At 34.1% G+C, this 21,830-nt stretch overlaps 1 protein-coding gene across 2 annotated transcripts in view; it reads right to left on the bottom strand.

The window, feature by feature from the left end:
* Positions 1-2,122: 2,122 nt before the first annotated feature.
* Positions 2,123-21,830, bottom strand: part of LOC134840575 (misshapen-like kinase 1) — a 50,876-nt gene continuing 31,168 nt past the window's right edge. For both annotated transcript variants that reach the window (XM_063856485.1, XM_063856486.1), the window contains exons 16-18: positions 4,564-4,664; positions 3,626-3,950; positions 2,123-3,265 (exon numbers count right to left, since the gene is read on the bottom strand). In XM_063856485.1, coding sequence (XP_063712555.1) covers positions 3,039-3,265; positions 3,626-3,950; positions 4,564-4,664 — 653 coding nt within the window. In that variant the 3' untranslated portion in view covers positions 2,123-3,038. The remainder of the gene's footprint in view (positions 3,266-3,625; positions 3,951-4,563; positions 4,665-21,830) is intronic.

Below are 21,830 nucleotides of genomic sequence, written 5' to 3'. Positions count from 1 at the left end.
AAAATTGCTTACAGTTCGCCGATAAAGCCAACTTTGCCTTAAAACCCAACATAACAAAAGCAACCGGTTGCTGTGCAATTTGCACAGAAAGTTCCAATTACTCATAAAAGCTTGAAAAACATTTTTTAATTCAAATTTGCGACAGTATTTTTGCATTATATCAGACAGTCAAAAACTTACAACGTTAGTAAATAATTTATTCATAATCGAATACGGTTGTTTCAAAAATTGATTGACCAAACAAAAAAAATTTAATGTTGCTTAAAAATTGGACTTGTGTTTGATTTTCAAACATTTTTCTGAGAAGCTCCAAACCTGAAGAGGCTTTTACTAAGATGAATCACTCGATTATTCTTACTAATGAATTGTGGTACCTGATTTTGTGTGAAAAAAAAACTAAAACACCCGAAGATAAAGTTCAACCAAATTTTCAGTGGTCGGAACGAAACTGGTCCGATAACGGGGCAGTACAACAGTTCCGAAGTACAACAATGCCGAAAATGAAAATTTTGTTTAACAGTGCCAAAAAAAATTTGAACAATTTTCAACATAATAAGTGCGGCAATCAAAAACTAAACGGCGAACGTTTACAATCTTAAGTGCCTCTTTAAAATTTTGAGCGAGAAAATTTGCAATTGAGACATTTTGATGCCAAAATAATTTTTTAGTTTACTGAAATTTTGGCGCCAAAATTGTATTTTCTGTTAATTAGCGTCAGTAATTTCCCGCTCTTTAGAAAAAGCATTTAAATCAGGGGCGGATTAAGGGTGAGGGCTGATGCCTACCCTCTCAGGGATTTGACCCCCTGCCGACTCAAGGGTCCCTCCTTTGGTACTTTTTAAAAAATCTATTTTTGGCCGACCGACCATAAAAATTTTAAAAAGGCGTCTTCAATTTTAAAATACTATTTTTTGAGGGGGAGCGCGCGCCAAAAAAAACGCGATTTTTTGTCAAAATTTTCCAGTGCCCAAAAAAGGCTTTTTAGACATGTTTTTTCAAAAATTTGCCGGCGGCGTAGAAAATTTGGCCAAAACAGCGTCTTTTTACTGCTTTGGCAGAGCTCGGAAAATGAATTTGGTCGACCTAAAAAAAAGGGTCGTCAAAATTTTCGTTTTTGAAAATCTGCTCCCCCCCCCCCTCGAGAAAATCCTAGATAAGCCCGATTTAAATTTTTCTGAAATTTTCCCTCCTTTTTGGTACTGTTGTACTTCGGCACTGTTGAGCGCCCCCGACAAAACTAATATATTTTCCGATTTGTATTGGGAAAAAAATGTAACTCAAAGTATGTTAAGTGCGTTGCGAACTTGCGAACTTCATAAAATATAAAGAAAGTAGATTTAATTCTATCAACAAATGTCGTATCATCTTATCGGATAGCTATGAAAAGAATAAATTTTACATTGCATTGCGGTAGTACAAATCGATTAGAAACTGATTAGACATAAATAAACATAATCTACAAAATAATCACCACTTGGCGCCAATTTATGCGCCAAATTACTATGTCGCATTCTCATTCTACAAGCATTATTCAGAATCTGTTCAATCACTGACATCAAGTCTAGTCTAATTTTGCCAGAAAAAAAACGATCTTTTAGTTGCTTTCCTAAAATCGGAAGAAAAATTTTGAATGCAGAAAGCTATCAAAACTGCTTGGAATTATTTAAAAAATATATTTTCAGTATTTGGGTAAAACTTATAAGTCAGATGAACAAGAGAACTGAATACTGAATTCCGGTCACAGGGAAAATATAAATTTGAACTAGCCTGTCGGTGGTATTTTATCTATTACGAATCAAATTTTGTCTTGAAAAACGCTAGAGGGTTTATAATTGAGCAAGCACATTGCAGGCACTGGATTTGTAGGCGATTCATAGTCGCATTTCGCACGCTTCGCACATGAGGAAAAATTAGCACTATCGCACGGAAAGCACACTGTACAGAGATAGTACGCAACAAATTCTTGCAACAGGGACGGAAACATTCAATAACATCAAAAACATGATCAGACTACTTTCTGTAACAATGCGGAATTAGAACATTGGCGAATAAAACATGCAAAAACATCGAAATATTTTACAGGTGTTATGTGAGTTTGAATTGATCGATTTGAACTTTGTTGGAAATTATCACTTAAACTTTGGCGATCTACTTGCAACGATGGAATTTGTGAAAAAAAAATCTGGGACACTTTTATCTTGCGCGAGGAGACACAAAAATTGTGGAAGGGGGGGCAGAAAAAAAAAGAGACAAATAGCACCAGAGGACAATAAAACTATGTACTGGCCAGTAGCACAACTGATAAAAGTAAGTCAAATTCCGATAGAAGCGAAGGTATTGTGTTCTAAAACTTTCAAATTGTAATAATTACACTCTTCAAATTAGGGGTTAATTATGTAATTAATTAGTTATTAATAGCTAGCGACTGATTCGGTATCATTATCTGTTAACAGCATGAAAAAGCGATAAAACTGCATGCTACCTACTATGTCCTGTGAAATATTGATATTAGTTTTTTTAAGTTAGATAATTTTGAATTGAATGCAACTGATAAAAACATGACTTTATAAGGTGAAATGAAATGAGCCCTCTTTCGCCAGACATTGAATGTACATTACGGTAAATATTTTGCTCTCAAAGAAAGAAAAATTTGTGGAAACTACAGATAGAAAAGCTCAAACTAAAATCTAATCAAAATGACGCTGCATATCAATGTACAGAAATCAAATTCAGGCAGTTTCAGATTCCCACAGTTTTTTTGTTGCATTTCACTTCAATTGGTAGAAAAGTTTTGAGATAAACTAGTGCTTATCGAAACAACGTTTCCGAAGGACGGCGATAGAAGGTATGATTGGTATCGAAAACGCCTCTTGAAGACATCTAGTAATTCGGGGTTGATGCCAAGATTGACTTCTGGATGTTCGTTATTTTTTCTTACGTTCTTTTCTGCAATTTTGTTTTCTTCATTTTCAAGTGTCCTGTATGACGTTAGAAATATCATTTGTTTATTTTCACAACTCAATATCTAATCCTTGACTTCACTTAGACCCTATCATTGACTGGTGATTCAACGTTAGCAGATATATCTGACTGACTCCGCTCTTGGAGTGGGAGGAGAAGAACACTTTGTCGTTGCACTCACAGAGGAACCGCATCTTGAACGTGTTTCGCTGCATAAACACGCCGTCCAATTGTCCTGTGGTTAAGGAGCGGAACTCTATCGCACTTGGGGCCCAGCCCATAATGTGCGAAGAGCCGACAGCAGCTAAACAAAAAAAACATTCACATGCTTTGCGAAAGTCACTTTTTCTACTTTAACTATGTAACTCCAAAAAAGCGATAAAACGGCGAAAACTAGCTCTAGACAGGTTCAAAAATGAAATTACAAAGTAGAAAAACTTTTGAGCTGTACTGGAGTCGAGCCCCCGACCTGGAGAATAAGAGTATGAATTCGCCTGATCTGCGTCAAACACTAGCCACCTATATAACAATTACAACAGATGCTATTCAATTTCCAATGCTATGTCAGCGAAAGTGTCACCAATGAGTACTTTTATTTGCGAGTTGGGTTGGAAAAAATGAGTATACTCGCTTACTGGCTTGTGTAAATAGCTATGCCACTTACCGACACTTGTGATAGGCGCCTCTCCCCACTGCAGGAAAGCATCGCGGAAGAACTTCCCTTCATCTGTGACGTAAGCACCCTCACTGTTGTAGCAGAGGAGGAATGCCGGTTCATCGGACTTGGGGAAAGTCATGATGCAATGGGGTCTGATGCTATCACTTCCATAGGCAGTCGGTATAAAGATATCCTGGGATCCTGAGTCGTCGACCACGTGGAACCCGAGACTTGTAGCGTACACTACTTTGAGGACAAACTTGCCACCCGACTCTGCCTCTCGGATGGCCACATTCACAAACAGAGGCTCCCCTTTAAGTTCTTTGTACTCCTGAAACAATCACGGTTTTCATTCAAAACGACTCAAACTTTCGAGGCTATAACTTAAAAACATAGCCAACAGAAAGTTGGAAAGAGTCAATAAACGCAAGAAAACAGAAAAATACTGACTTGTTTTTTGAAAAACTCTGTTTTCGAATTTCCCAGAAAAAAAACAGATGGCTTTAAAGAATAATTTATGATTGAATTTTTTTTTGATAAAACTCAACCAATTTAAAAAAAAACTGGATCAATAGGCAAAATTTTTAATTCGCTGGGAAATTTGATAATTAAATTCCATTTTCGAAGCTAGATTTTTTGTGGCCTTTTCACTTTCCCTACAAAATCATCACGACCTTTATAAGAAATTAATTAAAATAAATTAAATTAAAAATTCCAATAAAATTCTGAGCTACGTTCATTAAAATATCTTTAAATCGAGACGGCTAAACCTCAAAATAACGCGATTGATAAGTTTTTCAAAACTCGGATAGATCTATCATAAGTTTTGATACGGCTCGACAAGCTCTTTTCCATTGGTAAACAACTTTTTGATTGGTTTTACAGTTGAAAATAGTCAGTTTTTTGTCTGATAACTAGAATTTATGTTAACATGTATGACCAACCGTGACGGCCATGAACTTGTGGCAGGGTTTGGGAGCCCATGCGAGCACGATGATGCCAGTTTTGTACGCCACTACCAGGAAGCGGATTGCGTCGTATTTCACTGAAACCAAACAGCAGTCATTTGATCAACAAATCAATTTTATTGAGTTAGGACCGAAGTGTAACTCATAGAGTAATTTCGGATAGGGTACACCGTCTGCTCGTCACGCTATCTTATTTTCGGCCGGATAGATTCGTGCAACTTCTTAGTCTAATACCGATCCTAATCTTACTCTTATACTATCTAGTCTCAGGTTGTTTAACTAGTCTCTGCTAGGCTCAATAGATCTAGGGTATACTGGTTTATTGCGGCTGCTGAAGTGCTCGGGAGAGTCCAACTAATTTCTAAGTTAAATTTAAATCTCTCTGGTGCTGAAATTACAAGTAACTTCAGCACTTACAAATAAGTGGGTTGTTAGTTAGATGGATCATGATTGGTTAATATTAAATACTTTACATTGGTAAAACATTTAATTTATCCAATCATAAAATGTAGTTTAGATCAGGTTCCACCCATCCGGGTTTTACAGAGTTTTTTAGAATAGTTCTTCTGCAATTCGAAGGATGGATGATGGACGTTTGTTTTTGGCGAACATCATAATTTTCTTCCGTTTCCTCTTTTGTTAGGGAAGTTCCAGGAAGCTGGAGTTAGAGACATAAGACGTTGTGTCTTCTAGTGACAACGACTACGTCTTTGCAACAAACTCAAATCTGATTTCAGAATGGTTTGCTATGTCAGGTTTTTCTGTTCTGCGTGGAGAACTTCTTTTGTGTATGATCTAGTTTGGGAATGGCGTGGAGATTGTGCGTGGAGGGGATGCCTGGTTACTCGGATCTGTACGTATACTTGAACATCGAGGTGGTCATTGGTCTAGTTCAATGAAGTCCTTTTCTGCGAGGTCAAGTCGTACTCTAAATCCTTTGAGTTGTGATTGTGAGCGGCATATCGATTGTAGTTGGTCATTCTCTCTCGAGTGTAGTGGGGTCGTCTTGTCTTTTGATGTTCGTCCTTGGTGTTGTATTCTGATCTATATATTGCATCATGTGATTTTACATTTTATAAAACTTTTATTAGTTTAATATTTTTTAATAATGATTTTAGTTAGTTGTTTTCACAAAAGCTTTTTGTTTTAGTTCGGTTATTTTGAAGAGTTACTCACACTTGAGTAGCTCTTATTAAAAATAAAGGTGTGGTCACAAAGCGTGGATGTAGCGCGGTGGGTTAGGCCGGCTATAGAGCATGCTCAGGACGTCCTTCCTGGTGGGTTAGGCCAGGAGTGGGAGTATGATTTCGTGCGGTTTTTGTGAGGGGTCCTGTTATGTGACAACGTTTTATGTTGGGTTTGTTGTGGTCTTACTTATGTTTTGTTGGTTGTGTCCTTTTTTCAAAAATCAAATTGTTTGTGGTATGGGTTTGTCTTTCGACTTTTTTGTGTTTTATTATTTCTTTCTTAGACTTTATAATAGTCTTCAAAAGAATAAATTATCCAGTTTTAAACTGGGTTAATCCGGTTTGGGTACCGTTGGTTTTCTTTTCTAAGTCATGCTGTTATTCTATGATTTGTGGTATTTAGTAAGCTGCATTGGTTATTTTTGTTTAGTATATGATTCCTTTCCAACCGGGTTAAAGGAAAGTTTGAAACATGTTATTATATGTTAGAGTTGTTGAGTGTGAAAACTTGAAACTGAAATTCATTATTTTAAACAATTCTTCGTGGGCGAGCTGTGCGAGTGTGGATAGAATTTCTGTGCGAATGAATGAAAATATCAAAAGGTTAGTACTGCATTTGCATTTATTTAATTTACTACATAGAATTTAGAAATTTACTGCTAGTCATGGGGGAATATTAAGATACAAATTTTCATCATAATTAGATTTACTGCTTGTGGGGGAAAATTTTAGAAATGAATTTACTGCATTGGTATTAAATTTATAAATTTATAAGTGTAAGAGATTAATAGAATTTTTGAAATCTGTTTGATGAAATTTGCGATTTTTATTTGTCTTTTGTGGTTTTTGTAGGTGATCGTCGGATGAAGGCTAAAAATCTAAAGAAAACATGAATAAAGTATGGTGAGTTTTTTAATATTTTAATTAGTTAGTAATATTCACTTAATTCATACTTACCTGTTAGTCGTCGGGGAAAAAACCGTGGGGGAAGATGTCGTGAATTAGTTCTGAAGTTGTTAGTAGTTTAGCTAAGATGCGGATGATATTTTTAGTCTGAAGCAGTGGCCAAAGCAATTGAAGTGCCTTGATAGTGGTTAGTTCTTCAGTGCCAACTGCAAACTCATAAGGTGTGTTTTGGATTAGATTATATAATTTGTGATTGAATTTAGTGTTGTGGATGAATTCTAAAATTGGGATTTCTATGGGTTGTACAAACTCGTGCGGGATAAGGAAGGGTCGGGATTCTTCGGCATTGAAGGTCTTGGTAATGGGACAGAAGATGTACATTTGGGTTATGGGGTCATAATTACGAAGAATACCATGGAGGTTAGTGTCTTTAATACAATATGTGAAATTTAGGAAAAATGGTGAAGTGTATTTGGAATTAATGAATTGAAAACGATGGTGTGGTTGTCTAGAGGGTGTGTGTAGGTCAAAGTGATTTTGGATGAAACGATAATAACTATATGTGTGGGTTTGTTTAGTGCGCAACATAATATCGTGTGAGCAGTGTAAATCTCTTTCGTGTGGGGCAAGGAAATGAAAGGTTAGTGAAAATATTTGGAAGCGTTCTTCAAAAATTTCGTATGCTTGTGTGTCTGTTAGTGCTTCTGAAATAATGTGATCAAACTTTCGGTCGAAGATGTTTAGTGTGAATGTATATGGTGTCTTGATGAAAAATTTCTCGGTAATTTGTGGATTAGCGAAGCGATCGTCGTCTAAGAATTGATCTTGGTTAGCTCTGATGATGTTGTGATCATAGTATTCGAGTGTATATTCGTTAGCTCTAGGTGCAGTGTGTGTTTTTAGTGATTTTTTATATCCAACGTAAGTAAATTGTCTAGGTGTTAGTGGTGTAGTGAGTCGATATAGCATGTCCGTATTTCGCTCTATATCGATGTGAGTGTTAGATAAAGGTAAGCAAAGAGGGTTAGTGAAATGATAATATGAGGTCCAAGAGAGAGTAGGCATTAAAACGTATTCATCTACGAAGTTGCGTGTTTCGTTAGTGTCGTGGGGGGTGTTTAAGGTGTATTGTGGGAATGAGGGTAAGGTGATGGCTAAAAATTCTTTTGTGTTAGTATGCTTGGGGTGGTTGATGTATTCACGGGCTGTTCCTGGTTTTGCTGGGAAAGGATGGTTGGGGAACTTTCTTTTAAAAGTGCGGTAAGCTCTATTAGTGTTGAGTGAAGATTCAGTTGATGTGGATGATGGTGCTAATGATTCAGTATAAGTTGAAGAGGGTGTAGGGGTAGGGGGGTTGGATGAATTTATTGTGGAGGAGATTTGGTTTATGGTTGGGGTATTAAGGTGGTAGGGTTGTTGAAGGGTAATAAAATTATCTAGCTCTGGGGAGATTCGGGGGGTGTCTGGAGAATGAGATGATTGGTCAGAATGGTATGAGGAATAGGTTGGGGTAACTTGGGAAGCATAAGAGGGTGTGGGAGTAATTGGGTCAGGGTTATTGGATAATATGGGTTGAAAAGGGGGTTGAGAAAAATTAGAAGAGTTATGAAAATTATTGGATGGAGATGGTTCTGAGTCGGCGAATTCATCGGGGGTTTCAATATTCGGGTTATTTAGCTGTGAGATGGAGTATAAAACTGAGATGTGTGAATTAGTGTCGGAATTCATGCCTGATGTTACATTACTAGATGGAAAATCGGGTGGCGGAAAAGCAAAAAGTGGTATTATTGGGACTGGAGAGGTAAGATTGGTTGGGTGGGAATTTGATCGGTGTAGTGATCCAAGTTGGCGGCTCATCGTGGGCTAAAAAAATGATTATTTTGAGACTGAAAAGCGGTGGTATGGGGTTGTTCAATAATTTGTTCATAAGTATTATCATCTTGTGACTGGTGTGTCATTATATGTTGAATGGGACTTTGTGATGTGGTGAGTCGAAAATTTGGATTATGTGTGATGGCTAAATTTCGAAAATTTCGTGGGACTAGGGATAGTGGATGGTTATTTGGTAGGGGTGGTAATTGTGGTGCCGTTGGCGTTATGTCTACATTGTTATGTTCTTCGTCGTATGTATTTTGTCGTGTTGTTATTTTTGTGTTATATTCTTTTATTTGTGCGTCTAAAAGAATTTTGTTTATAGATGTAGAAAAGATTCCAAAAAATCCTGCAAATAGTATGCGTGCTACACTTGCTTGTCTGTTTACTTGTGTGTGTATAGCACATGTGTTGTAGATTCCTTTTAAAAGTGAGAAAAGAAATCCAATAAAGTTAAACATTGCGTATAAAATAGTCAATTTTTCTAAGATGTAGTAGGGCCATCCTAGAAAATCGAGGATCTCATTTTTGAGTGTAACAAAGCTAAAAATGTTAATTGGTGATATATCTTGGGGACGGTATTTTTCACCGTTTAGATATATGTAATCTTTAATGTCCTTAAAATATCCGCTATAGTCTTGCGTGTAGATATCGGCAAATCCTGCGGTTTCTGCAAGTTTGCGTAAATTTTGGTCTATTGATTGTCTTTGTATAGTGTCCATTTGTGTTAATAATTCTTGGAATTGTTGTGTTCTAATGTGATGTTGAATATCTGATTTTGAATAGATTCCTATTGATTGTAAGTCTATGTTTGGGTTTCGAGCAATAGCGCGAATGCTTTCTGGTGAAAATTTTTTGAGTGATTGCATTAGTGTGGGATATGGTGTGAGAAGATAATATTTATTTTCATCAGGGTTTAGTTGTACTACATTGTGGCTGTTTTCTGATCCACATGGGACTGCGGTATCCCAGAAATAGGTTCTTCGTGAAAGTGTATCCACGAAATGTACTTTATTCTTATAAAAGATAGGGATTCTTTTATAACATCGTTTATCTTCAAAAACGTATAGTGGTGATACTTTTTTAGTACAAGTATAAAACCATAAGATGTTTCCTTCATAGTCTAAAAAATTTGATCTATTTCCAGATAATAAGTATCCTGCATAGGGTATTTTTAATACTGCTAGTGCAAGTGATTGTAATATTTGTGTTCGTTCTAATTCGCATAATTGGTGTAGTGTTTCTAATTCGGAGAGTGACATTTCTTGAAAAATTCGGCTAATTGTATAATCTAGTTTCATATCTAAATGAATATCATAGTGGATATTACCGAAATATGTAGTGTTCATTAGTGATAATTCTTGTAAGCGTGTGCTTCTGGTGTCCTGAGGTTTTAGATGTCCACCAGGTTGTCCGTTGCTTTTTTCAAAATTTACTGGTATATAGGATGTTCCTTCGTTTAAAGGATGACCTGTGGCATATGGGTCAATTTTTATTTTTCCAGTGGTCATGTCGAATCCTTTTTCGTATTCAACTAATATTTCAGAGTATTGTGTTCTGTGAAGTGGATTCCTGTATTTACATGCAAGTTCTGTTTCTTGATATATTTGAAAACGTGTCAACTTGTTTTCTATATTGTCTATGTTTCTAAAATTAGAACTTAGTTTTCGTGATGGATGGACTTGTTCATATGGAATTGATTGTATAAAATATTTTTCGTGAAATTTTATCATACGAGCGTGTATTTTTGCTACTTGAAATGTTGTACATGTATCTTCGGGGAACCAAACAATGGTTGCTTGTGTTCTCGTTGTAGGGTCGCAATAACCTTGATCATTTTTACAAGGTAATCGGATTCCTTGATAGATCATTGTATTATCTGATAAATCTCGTGTTAGTTGTATTTTTTCGAGTTGTATCTTCCAATCGAAAAACATTATTTCTTGGTATCCTTTATTTTTTGTGTCTGCTTTGCAGTTTGATGGGTCATTTATACCAATGTGTGGTATCCAATGTTTATCGTGTAGGTCATAGGTTAATCGTCCGTGTGCGCCGTTATACGGGTATTTTTCGTCTAGTTTTATATGTCCTTGGTGTCTTTCAAGTTGTGATTGATGTACAGAGTCTGAAAAAACTTGAAAATTAACTAATTTTCTTTGGGAGTTTTTATTTTGTGTGATGTTTAGTCTTAGTAATTCATTTTTACAATCGTCGGGATTGAGATGTAAAAGGCGTTCTATATTACTTTGATAGAATGATTCATGGTCAAGTCGGTTTTTGTTTCCATTCGAGACTTGTGAACAATGTACTTTCTTTTCGGAAAATGTTGCTGTGAATTTATAACCTGTAACTGTTGTCGCTCGGGCTTTTGAATAGAGTGTTGCTATTACATCTGTGGTTTCTATAGCTTGTGGTTCTGTTTCACATTGTGATACTTGATTTATTGCATATTTATGTAGTGTTTTTTGTTCATTTTCTTCACAATCGTAATGTGTTACTAGTAAATCTTGTGGTCCTGTACGAGGGGAAGGGTTTATGTTTTGATTTGAGATTACTAGAAAAAGGAGTTGGAGAAAAATTAATAATTTTAGAATATACATGTGTATGATAATCCTGAGTATGGATTATAAAATGTAATGTAGCCAATTGTGTTTTTGGTATATCTGTCGTATTTGTATATTACTTCAGTAGTTATAAACGGTGGTGGTAGTGATTGAGCTGTTATGTTAGGTGGATTTAATGGGTAGGGATGTTGGGTAATATTATTTAACTTAACTGTGATTTCAAACTTTAATTGTAAACTGTTTTGTTGGAGTATTTGAATATTGTGATCACGGATATCGTTGTGAATATCTTGGCGATATTGTAATCTATTAAGTGCCCAGTTATGAAGGCGGTTACTTTCTTGATGTTGTCCAAATAGTGGTGGAGGTGCTGTAAATGTATTCCAATCTAGTCTTAAAGGAATATTTATTGATGATTGTTCTCGATATCTGGCGTCGAGATTATTTGGAAAGTTTAAGTTAAAGGGTGGTGGTGAAAACTGGCTTATTGATGGTGTTGATGGTAGTGATAATGTTTCTGGTAGTGATGAGGATGTTGTTGTATCCGTAGAAATATCTATGGGTTCATTGACTAAATTTGGTTCACCTTGTGTAAATGAATGTGTAGTCCAATATGGTAGTCGTGATGCCTGGTTTGGGGGGTTAAAGGGATTTTCACGTATTTGCTCAGATGTTGGTGTTGAACCTAAGTAATCTGATGGTAGGCTTGAGGTGCTACGTTGTGAAAGAAGCGTAGGGGTTTCTGGTAATATACCAATGGGGTTTTCTGGAGTGTTTTGTGATGGGGATTGAGGTATATCAAAATGAACTCGGGGAGTTTGAAAATTTCTGTTTCGTCGAGGATGTATAATTTGTCTATTTATTTCGACTGTATTTTGGTTTTGACTAGAATTTTTTATTCTACTTAGTTCTTGTGGTAGTGTTGGATATAGGTTATATGTTGGTTCGCTTAAAGGTGCTTGTCGTTGAACTGGTTCTAGTGGTTCTGATAAACGAGCGTGTCGTTCTTCAAAAGTGTATGGATTGTCTTGAAAAGAAATTCGTGTAGATGTTTGAGGATTTTGAGTAGTTGAAGGTGGTGTTTGGTTATCTTGGGATGATGTCGGTGAAGACTGATTCTGTGACTGTTGGGTAGCAATTTTTGATGGTTTTTTGAATTATTACTTTAGCGAGAAATTTTGTGTTTATTATAATATTCTTCCAAAAAAAGAATTAGAAGGACTGTTGCTAGGGCAAAAGTGAGGATTGCTTTCTTTATACATTTACAGATGGTCAAAATGAGGGATGATAAAAATGTTATGAAAATTACAAACAATAAAAAAATATCGGTTCTACTGAAAATTGTTCGTATCATTTAGACAAGTTGTTAAAATCGTACCTGTGGATATATTCAAGGGTTTTGGAAAGTTGGAGGAATAGTTCGAGAATAGTGTAGAAAATTAAAAAAATGTTACAAAAAATGATTAGGATTATTAGAAAAGATTCAAGTATATCAAAAAGAAATATTATAAAGGCTTCAAGTATTGAAAAAAAATGTTTAAAATTTATAAGTATTTGAGCAACTGTTTGAGAGAAGAGCATTTAAGAAATGATCTCTTGGTCGAATATTTTTTGCTGTTTGAGGCGATTTCCTAGTGTGGTCGAATTATTTATTAGTTTTTTGACAAGTGGGTTGAGTTTTGTAAAAAATTGTTGGGGGCAATTTTCATGGTGACTGGGAGGTCGTCTTTTTCTTTATTTTTGTTTGTCAAATGATCCGGGGTATGGTGAGATTTTTATACTTTAGGCTAATTAAAATCTTCATTTTGTTACTTTAGGCTAAGTTATCAAATTTGTTTTGGGGGTATTCGTGGTCTGAGTTGGGGAAATATTGTTGATCTTTGGGTTATTAGATAAGGGAGGGGTACGGTATTATGGTGATATTTATTTTAGCTGTCAAGTTGGAGTGATTTGCTTATTTTTGACCTGGAGGTTGTAAAGTTATAGTTAGAGATGTGCCTGGAGTTCTAGATTATTCGTCTAATTGATCTTAGTTTGAGTTAGAGAAAGTGGCGGATTGGATGAATCCTATTGGTCTATTTTGAACTAGAATTATTGCGTACTTGTGAGCATGTTATTTTGAAAAATTGAAATGAAAAATGTTACGGAGGTTTCAAGATTGTGAAGTATGAAATCTTAAAATTACTTTTTAAATTCTACTTTCTTTAATATTTTAGATTGGGGGATGAATATTTTATAGTTTTTACGTGGTTGATTTCGGAGTCTTGTTGTTTTTCGATTTTCTGATTTGTCGATTTGTTCTTGGGGTATTATTTGTTCGGTCATTTTTCTATTTTTTCTTTGTTTTGGAGATTCTTTATGGTTTTGTGTATTGTTTTTGGTGGCGGTTGGTTTTGTGTTTTGATTTTCGGTGGGGTTATCATTTTGTTCTGTGTTTTTCAGATGTGGTTCATTTTGAATGATTTTTAATCCTGTGAAAGAATATAATTGGGTTAATTCGCGGAGTGCGTATTCTTTTGGGTAATAAGGTAATAGGTTGTTTCGATGTTGAACGATTTCTTTTTTGTTTGAGTCGGTAATTTTATATGTGACATCAGTGGGTTTTGCAATTATTTGGTATGGTCCTTTTCGAAGGGGTTGTAATTTTTTAGAAATTCCTTTTTGAGTATTAAAATTAGGTATTAAAACAAATGTTCCAATTTTTAAATCGGAAGCTGGTGTAAAGCGTGAATTGATTTGTTCATTAATGTTTTGTCTTTGTAATAACTTTTTTGTTATTTTTTGATAAATTTCATTGTGTTTTTTATCTCTATTTAGAATCCATTCGGTGTGTGTACCGGAGGCTAGTTTAAGAATTTGTGGGTGATGAAAATGATCTTCATCATGTGTATGTAAAGGTAGGTTATAACAAATTGAGTCTTTATTTGGTTGACAATAACCTTGTGCGTTTTTATGAGAATTTGCTGTAAACATTATTGGTTTGCGTGGCTTTTGGTTAAAAACCCTTTCGTATGGTGACATTCCTAAAGTTGTCGTAATTTGTGAATTATACGCTAAGGGAAATAATTTTACATCTGCTGACCATTCGGTATATTTTGTATCATTTCCGTTGATGATACATCTAAGATATTCTTGTAATGAACGGTTCATACCTTCGACTAAGCCGTTTGTCCAAGGTGCATGAGATGTACGTGGTTTGTGTTTAATGTTATATAAATGACATAGTGTGATAATTTCATTATTTATGAATTCTGTACCGTTGTCTGTAACTAAAATTTCTGGTAGTCCGAATTTTGCTATCCAGTGTTCATAGAGTGTTGTGTAAGCGTAATAAGCGTTACAATGTGGTACTGGGTTAAGTGCTACATAATGTGTAAATGCGTCAACAATTACCATAATGTAGGAGTTTCCTTCTGATGAGGGTGAAATTGGTCCCTTAGTATCAAATGAGATACGATGGTTAAAGTACAAACTTTGTCCTTTAAAATCTTGTTTTTGTGCTATTTGTTTTTGATTTGGGTAAGGTTTATTTAGTTGACATACTATACAATCATTGCATAGTACTTTTATCCAAATTGGTGCATTTGGGAAGTAAAAATTTTGTATAAAATTTGAATATGTTTTTTCTGATCCAGAGTGTCCTTTAATATTTTGTGTATGTGAAATATTAAAAGCTATAAGAATCATACTTAAAGGGAGACATGGAACTGTAGATTCATTTAGGTTATACTCTAAAAGGTCTGTATTTTCGTTAATTGTTGTGTTGTTAAATTTGCGAAAGTATCGGAGGAGTGTTTTGTTTCCTAGAATGGTTGAATCTGCTTTGATAGGTTTAGTTTTATATTTGTGCCATGATTTCAGTTGTCGAATTACTGGGTCAAGATTTTGATATTGTTTCAGTGTTGAAATTGTAATTGTTTCTGTTGGGGGGAGAAAAATGTTTTCGATTTCTAATTTAGATAAGGGTATTGTGTCAAGTGGGTCGTGAAGGTCAAAAACTTGATTTATTGTGTATTTTGAATCATTTGTTTGTGGTCCTGATAAATTTATTTTATCAGTTAAATCTTCTTTTTCAATTAGTGGAAAATGGTCTTTTTTAGGCGGGTGTTGTTTTGTTCGTTTTTGTTGGGTGTTATTTTTGATCCATTGAGAATATGGGATTGGTTTGAAAGTTGATGTTCCAAGTAGATCAACTTCATAATGATTATTTTGACAATCTAAATAAAGTGGGAAATGTTGTAAATTATTTATTTGTGATTGTTCAATATCAGTTTTTACTGCATATTTGCATTCCAATCGGGGTGATGTTTCGTTTTCTGCAAGGTAGAATTTTATGTTTTTGGGTATTTCAACTGTTGTTTTTCGTGTAAGTAATTCAGGTGGTGTATTTCGACTTAAGGTGTCTGGTAATGCAAGATTTTTTCCTGCAGTCCAAACTATATGTAAGTTTGGAAATTTCATTAGAATTAGTTGAAATCTGTAAACTCGGTGGTTTGGGTTAGATTTTTGTGTAAAAAGAAAGATGATTGGTTTATGGTCTGTGAATAGAACTGTTGGATGTTTTGATCCAAGTATCAAAAATTCATATTCTGTCAGCGTATATATTATGGCTGTACATTCTCTCATTAGAGTTGAGAGTCGTAGCTCTGCTTGAGTGAATAATCGAGAATTTGCTGATATGAGGTTCATTTTATTTGTACCATTATGTGATTGTAATAGTGCTGCACCGATGCCAAAGTTCGAAGCATCGCACATTGCATAAAATGGTTGATTTGAATCTGGAATTGTGTTTGAAATTTGTTCAGTTAAAAGTTTCTTTATTTCTTCAAATCGTGTTTGATGTTCTGTGTTCCATTCAAAATTATTTTGTTGTCTAAGGATGTTATAAAATGGTCGTAGATATAATTGCATTTTATAAACATATTTACTTAAAAAGTTTAACATTCCAAGAAATTCTTGGATTTTCTTTTTATTTGTTGGTGGTTGAAGTTTTTGAATAGCGTCAATGCGTGATTTCAATGGAGTGATTGTTTTTCTTTCTATATTATGTCCTAAGAATTTAACTCTTGTCAAAAAGAAGTGTGATTTATCGGGGGCGGCCTTCAGATTTTCGTTCTGAAGTATTTGGTGATATTTTTCTAAAACATTGAACATTTCGTCTTTTGTTTGTGATTGCATAAAAACATCGTCTAAATAGGTGATTGCGTTTTTCTTGAGTATTAGTGGTCTAAAAATTTTGCTCATAAAAGCTGAAAATGCTGCTGGTCCTATGGATATTCCATAGAATAAGCGGTTGAATTCATATTGTTGGTTTCCTATAACAAATTGTGTTAAACGTCGTGATTGTTCATCTAGTGGCATTTGATTGTATGCACTATTCATATCGGCGGTTGTAAAGTATTTGCTGTTTATTTTTGTTAAAATAACTTGTATTGGTTCAATGGGCCAATTACATTTTGATTCATCTATAAGTGAATTGAGGTATCTAGCATCGAGAACGATTTTTAATGATTCTCCTTTAGCTAGAATGATAACGGGGTTGATAAATGTGTTGCCTTTTGGTTGTTCTTCTTTATTTACTGGTGATATAATGTTGTATTGTTCTAAAATATCGAGTAATCTGTTTACTTTATCATGTAAGTGAATTGGTACTTTACTTGCTCTTTGTTTTTTGAAAACTGCGTCTGGTTTTAACGGGAGATGTAGTGATGAACTGATTTTGCCAACATCGAATTTTGATGTTGCATAGACTGATGAATATTTAATTAGCTGTTTGGCTAATTTTTCGAATTCGTCTTGTGTTATTTGTGAATGTTGGAAATTAAACATTGTTAAAAATTTCTGTTGGTCCTCTGTGTAGTTACTTATGTTGAATGTAGGTTTGAAATATGGAGTTTTTGTGAAATAATCCGTATTTCTGTTTTCGTTACTTATTATATTATTTATAGATAATTCTTCATTAAGAATTGTAGATTGGCAAATATCTAGTAATTGGAGTATATTATTTACGCGATAGGCTTTTTCGTGTATTGGTGATATTGTAGCGTTGGTTTCGCAGTATCCTAAAAGTCCTAAAGGTAATGTTACTTGGTAAGGTGTGTTGTTATAGACATGTAAGGAAATGATATCGGAATTCGAATTTTTCAAATATTTTATGGATGAGATTGTGATTTTGAAAAATTTATGAATAGGTTTGAATTCAAATTCTGACATATAAAATTTTTGTTTGTTTTGTTCTTTATCATATTGGTGAACTTGTTTGATTGAAAAATTATAGATATTTCCTGATAGTGGTTTTAGGTGTTTTCTTTGCTTGTTAAATATCGGGTAGAATTTTGAAAAGAATGGTGGTTGTTTATTTAATCTTTGAAAAAATGTTAAGGATGTTTCTTTTGTTTTTGTATATTTATCTTTGATTAATATTTTACTATTTAGTATGTTAATTGTTGGTATATACTTCGAAATAAATGGTATTCCAATGATATTATATTTAATGTCAGTGATATGGAATATTTGTTTAAATGGCTTATTTAAAATTTTGCTTTGTTCCATTGTTCTGGTGGGGAGGAGAAATAATTGGATTTTTCCGTAGTTTATCAATGTTGATCCTTGTGCTGTTGCTAACTTACTGGAGGTTTCAAGAGGTATTAACTTTGGGTGTAAAGTTTTTATTTCATTCCATGTGGGGATGTTTATTATGTTTGATTCTGCTCCTGAATCAATTAAAAAATCTATTTCAAGGTCTGGTGGTTGAAATTCTTTATTTCTTGGGCTTTCTAAGAGAAATGGTATTGTCCAAATTTTTTCTTTGGGTTGTTCTTTTTGTATATTTTGATAAATGTGGTTTGTATTCAAGCATTTTGTTTTGGTATTTTTATTGGTTTGATCTGTAGTGTTAATCTCGTTTGTTTCTTGCGTCGTTGGTGTGGAATTTATGGGTGTAGTGTAATAATTTTGAAGAAATTCTGATTGATTTTCATATATGTGTGATGAAAAGGGTTGTTCATATATGACAGATTCATAGTCATTTTCGACGTTTATCATATTGATAGAAAGAGTGTTTTCAGTATCACTTTCTGAATCTGATGATGTACAGTTTATTTGATTGAGTTGTAACGTATCAGTTACTGTGTCATCAATACCTGGAGGGTCTGATGTTGTTTCTGGATTTAACTGTACTTGATTGATTTGTCTTTGATGTTTAGGTGTACTACTTCTGTGGCGATTATTAGAATTATTATAGTTATTATTATTCCGGTGTGGTGATTGGGAATAATTTCTATAACGATTATTATAACTTGGGTGTCGATTTTGTGAATTATTTCGCGATCTGTTTTGGTAATTATTGTTTGGTCTGTTATAGTTCGATCTATTATATGAGTTATTCCTTGATCGATTGTTCGGGTAATTCTGGTTTCGGTTGTTTGAATAACTTCTATTTCGATTATAGGAGTAGTTTCTATTCCTATTGTATGATGAATTTCGTGATTGGTTGTTTGGGTAGTAGTTATTTCTTGATTGGGAATTAGATCTAGAAACAAATCGTTGTGTATTTGAATTTGATCTGGAGTAGTTATTTCGACTATTTGGTCTATTGTAGTGATTTTGTGATGAATTATTCGTGTTTCTTCGTTCTGGTGATCTTCCTCTATAACTTGAGTTATATGGTGATTGATTTCTTGTATAATTTGTATTGTTCGGGAGTGGTTTTCCTGAACTGTTGTTGCTGTGGACTGTTTTGTTCGGTAGATTTTGATCTTTTTTCATGTATTGATAGAATGATTTATTTGGTTCTTTATATTTTTGAGGTTTATTTTGATTGTCTTGCTGTTTTTGTCTACATTCGGAAATACTATGTCCGTATCGTCGGCAATAATTACACCATTTTTTGAAAGATGGTTTGCCTTTAAAGTTTGGGTTCTTTTCGTAAATATTGAGTATTTCAGTGATTTTTTCAACGAGGTCTGTCTCTGATTCCTGTATATTATTAATATTAGTGGGAGTCGTTTCAATTCTATTAACGTATTGTAATTTCAGATTTTCCGTTTCTTCTAGTTTCATCGTGATTTCTGCTTGTTCTAATTTGTCTACTAGTTTTCGAAAATCTAAATCGGGTTCTCGAATTGAAGAAGGATGTGATGCTCTCTTTTTTATTGCTATTTTCCTTAATTGTGGTGTTAAGGTCATCATTAAGATTTCTGTCATCTTTGTGTTTTTATAGTCATGTGTATTTAATGAATATGCTTTTCGAACTAGTGTTTCGATTCGTACTGCTATTTGCTTGATGGTTTCGTTTGGTAATCTGCGAATTTCATTACATAAAACTCTTTGTTGTTGTTTGTTTCTTTCGGAGTCAAACATTTTTGAAAATTCCTGTGTAAACCTTTTCCAGTTTGATTTTATTTCTAGAGGTAGTACTGAAAACCATTTTTGGGCTGCGCCATCTAAGGTTGTTTGTATTAACGCTGTGCGTCGATGTATCCAATTTTGATGTAGTGGCGTATTAATTGGTTCAGGTCCAATATTTAAAATCAGGTTTGCTGTTACTGCATTTAAATAATCTTCTACAGAGTATTCAGGGTCTGTTCCTGTGAAAACCATTAAAGGTTTGTTTGATGTTATTGATGATCCACCCATAAGGTATGGATTCATTGTCATTTGTAATGATTCTGCTGCATTTGGCATTTGAGAAAAATTTGAAAGTTGGTTTCTTGTTATTTCATGTTGTTGGAGATAATATGGGAGTGGTATTTCATTTTGCATTTGTGATGGTTGATACGAGTGTGCAGTCATTGGATTTTGTTGTTGAATTGGTTGAAAAGATTGTGTATGAATTGGATTTTGTTGTTGAATTGGTTGAAAAGATTGTGTATGAATTGGATTTTGTTGTTGAATTGGTTGTTGATTTTGTGCATCTATTGGTTGTGGAGAAAAATTTCTATGATTTGTACGTGTTCTCTGTATTCCTTGTTTACGATATTCTTGGGTATTTTGTGCAAATATATCTGGTTGTAAGAAATCATCATCTGAGGATAAATAATCCATTTGATAAGATGTCTGTTTTTTATTTTTATTTTGTTGAAAAAATGGGTAATTTTCACTGTGATCCCGTGGAGGATTTGTTTGGAAATTTGTTGAATTAGGTTGGGCCATTGGGTTATCCCAATTTCGAGATCTTGTATATTGGTTAAAATTTCTTTGTGGTTGATTATATGTTTTTGATGGATGTGTATAATTATAATTATGGTCTGCAAAGTTGTTTCTAGTGAATGTTTTGCGTGTTTTTGATGGTATTGTCATGGGTCTGTATGTTTGGTAATCCATATGTGAATATTTAGGGGCAACCGAAGGTTTAACGGTTGATTGTAAGGTTACCTGTGTTTGTGAAGGATTTGTATTTCTTGGTGTTGTTAAATTTGGGCGTATTGGTGAAATACTTTGTTGTGTAGTTGTTGTGTGTACAATTTCTTCATTTATGAAGTGTGATGGTGTCTGGATATCTTGTTGAGTAAGATTCCTAGTTCCATTGAGGTTTTCATTGTGTATAACTGTAGAGTTTAAACTATTATTTTGTGTATCGGGTAAAAATGTATTATAGTTTAATGGTGTTGCATCAATTGTTAATGGTATTACTCTTACATAATCTCTTATGTAAGATATTGTACCTATTGCTTGACTTGAGATTGATTGTGGAAAGCTTATAAATGCGGGATGAGACCATTCGGGGTCCCAAACATAATCTGATTGTTCTGTGATAGCGGTATCATCGTTCGAATTTTGGGGTCTAAAATTTTTTCTTGCTTGTGCAATTAAATCAATATTGTGTGTGAAATAATCTATTATGAACCATGCCAAAATTTTTTGTAGATCGTGTTTTGTATGTTGTGAAACGTCGTCTTTCGTGAAATTTTCTTTAATGATGTTTAAATAACTAGAGAGTAGTGTGATTTCATGTCGTACTTTCAAATGTTTAGATGTTTCTGTCGGTGAGACATTTGTTATTGGGATTTCGTTTTCTAATATCGAAATATAACTATATATTATTGCGAAAACTTCATTGGTGAATATGGAGTTTGCTCTTTGTGAGTTATGGTATTGGATGCTTTTTATATATTCTGAAAAAACTTTTGAAAATTCTAAATCAAGATCGTCTGTTTGAATTGTATATTTTTTATTATTATGATTTGGTGAGGTGAATTCTATGGAGTAGATTCCATACTGTTGTGTTATGTTGCATATATCTTTTAGATAGTGATCTATGATTTGTCTTTTGATTTTTACATCGGGGAACTCTGTTTTACATGGACTGATTCCGGGTTCAAATAAATTTACGAGTAAATTTTGACAAAATATGTGTTGTCCTCTATCAGTATCTGCGTCTACTATAAAAGGAAAGATTTCATCATCATCTGGAGTTTCTTCACCTGGGGTGTGCGTTGAACTCATTTTTTCGTTCGATTACTGTTAATATGTAATTATTAATGTGTCGAATTGGTTGATTCCAATTGTATAAATGTACTGGTTTGTGTTTGTACTGCTTTTTTATTCTTCTTTTTCCTCTTTGTGATGAATTTGAAGTTGTTTCTGAGTCAGAGAAATATAATTGATCGTGAATTGGGCAATTTTTATCTATTGATTCTTTTAGTTTGTAAAGTTCGTCTAAACTGTTGGTTTCTGATTCTGAAAATGCGTTTCGATTTTTTGAAAATCTTTT

This window comes from Symsagittifera roscoffensis, chromosome 2, assembly GCF_963678635.1.
Source record: "Symsagittifera roscoffensis chromosome 2, txSymRosc1.1, whole genome shotgun sequence".
Classification (NCBI taxonomy): Eukaryota; Metazoa; Xenacoelomorpha; order Acoela; family Convolutidae; genus Symsagittifera; species Symsagittifera roscoffensis.
Note: the sequence above shows the minus strand (reverse complement) of the source record. Positions and strands in the feature narration are given on the sequence as shown.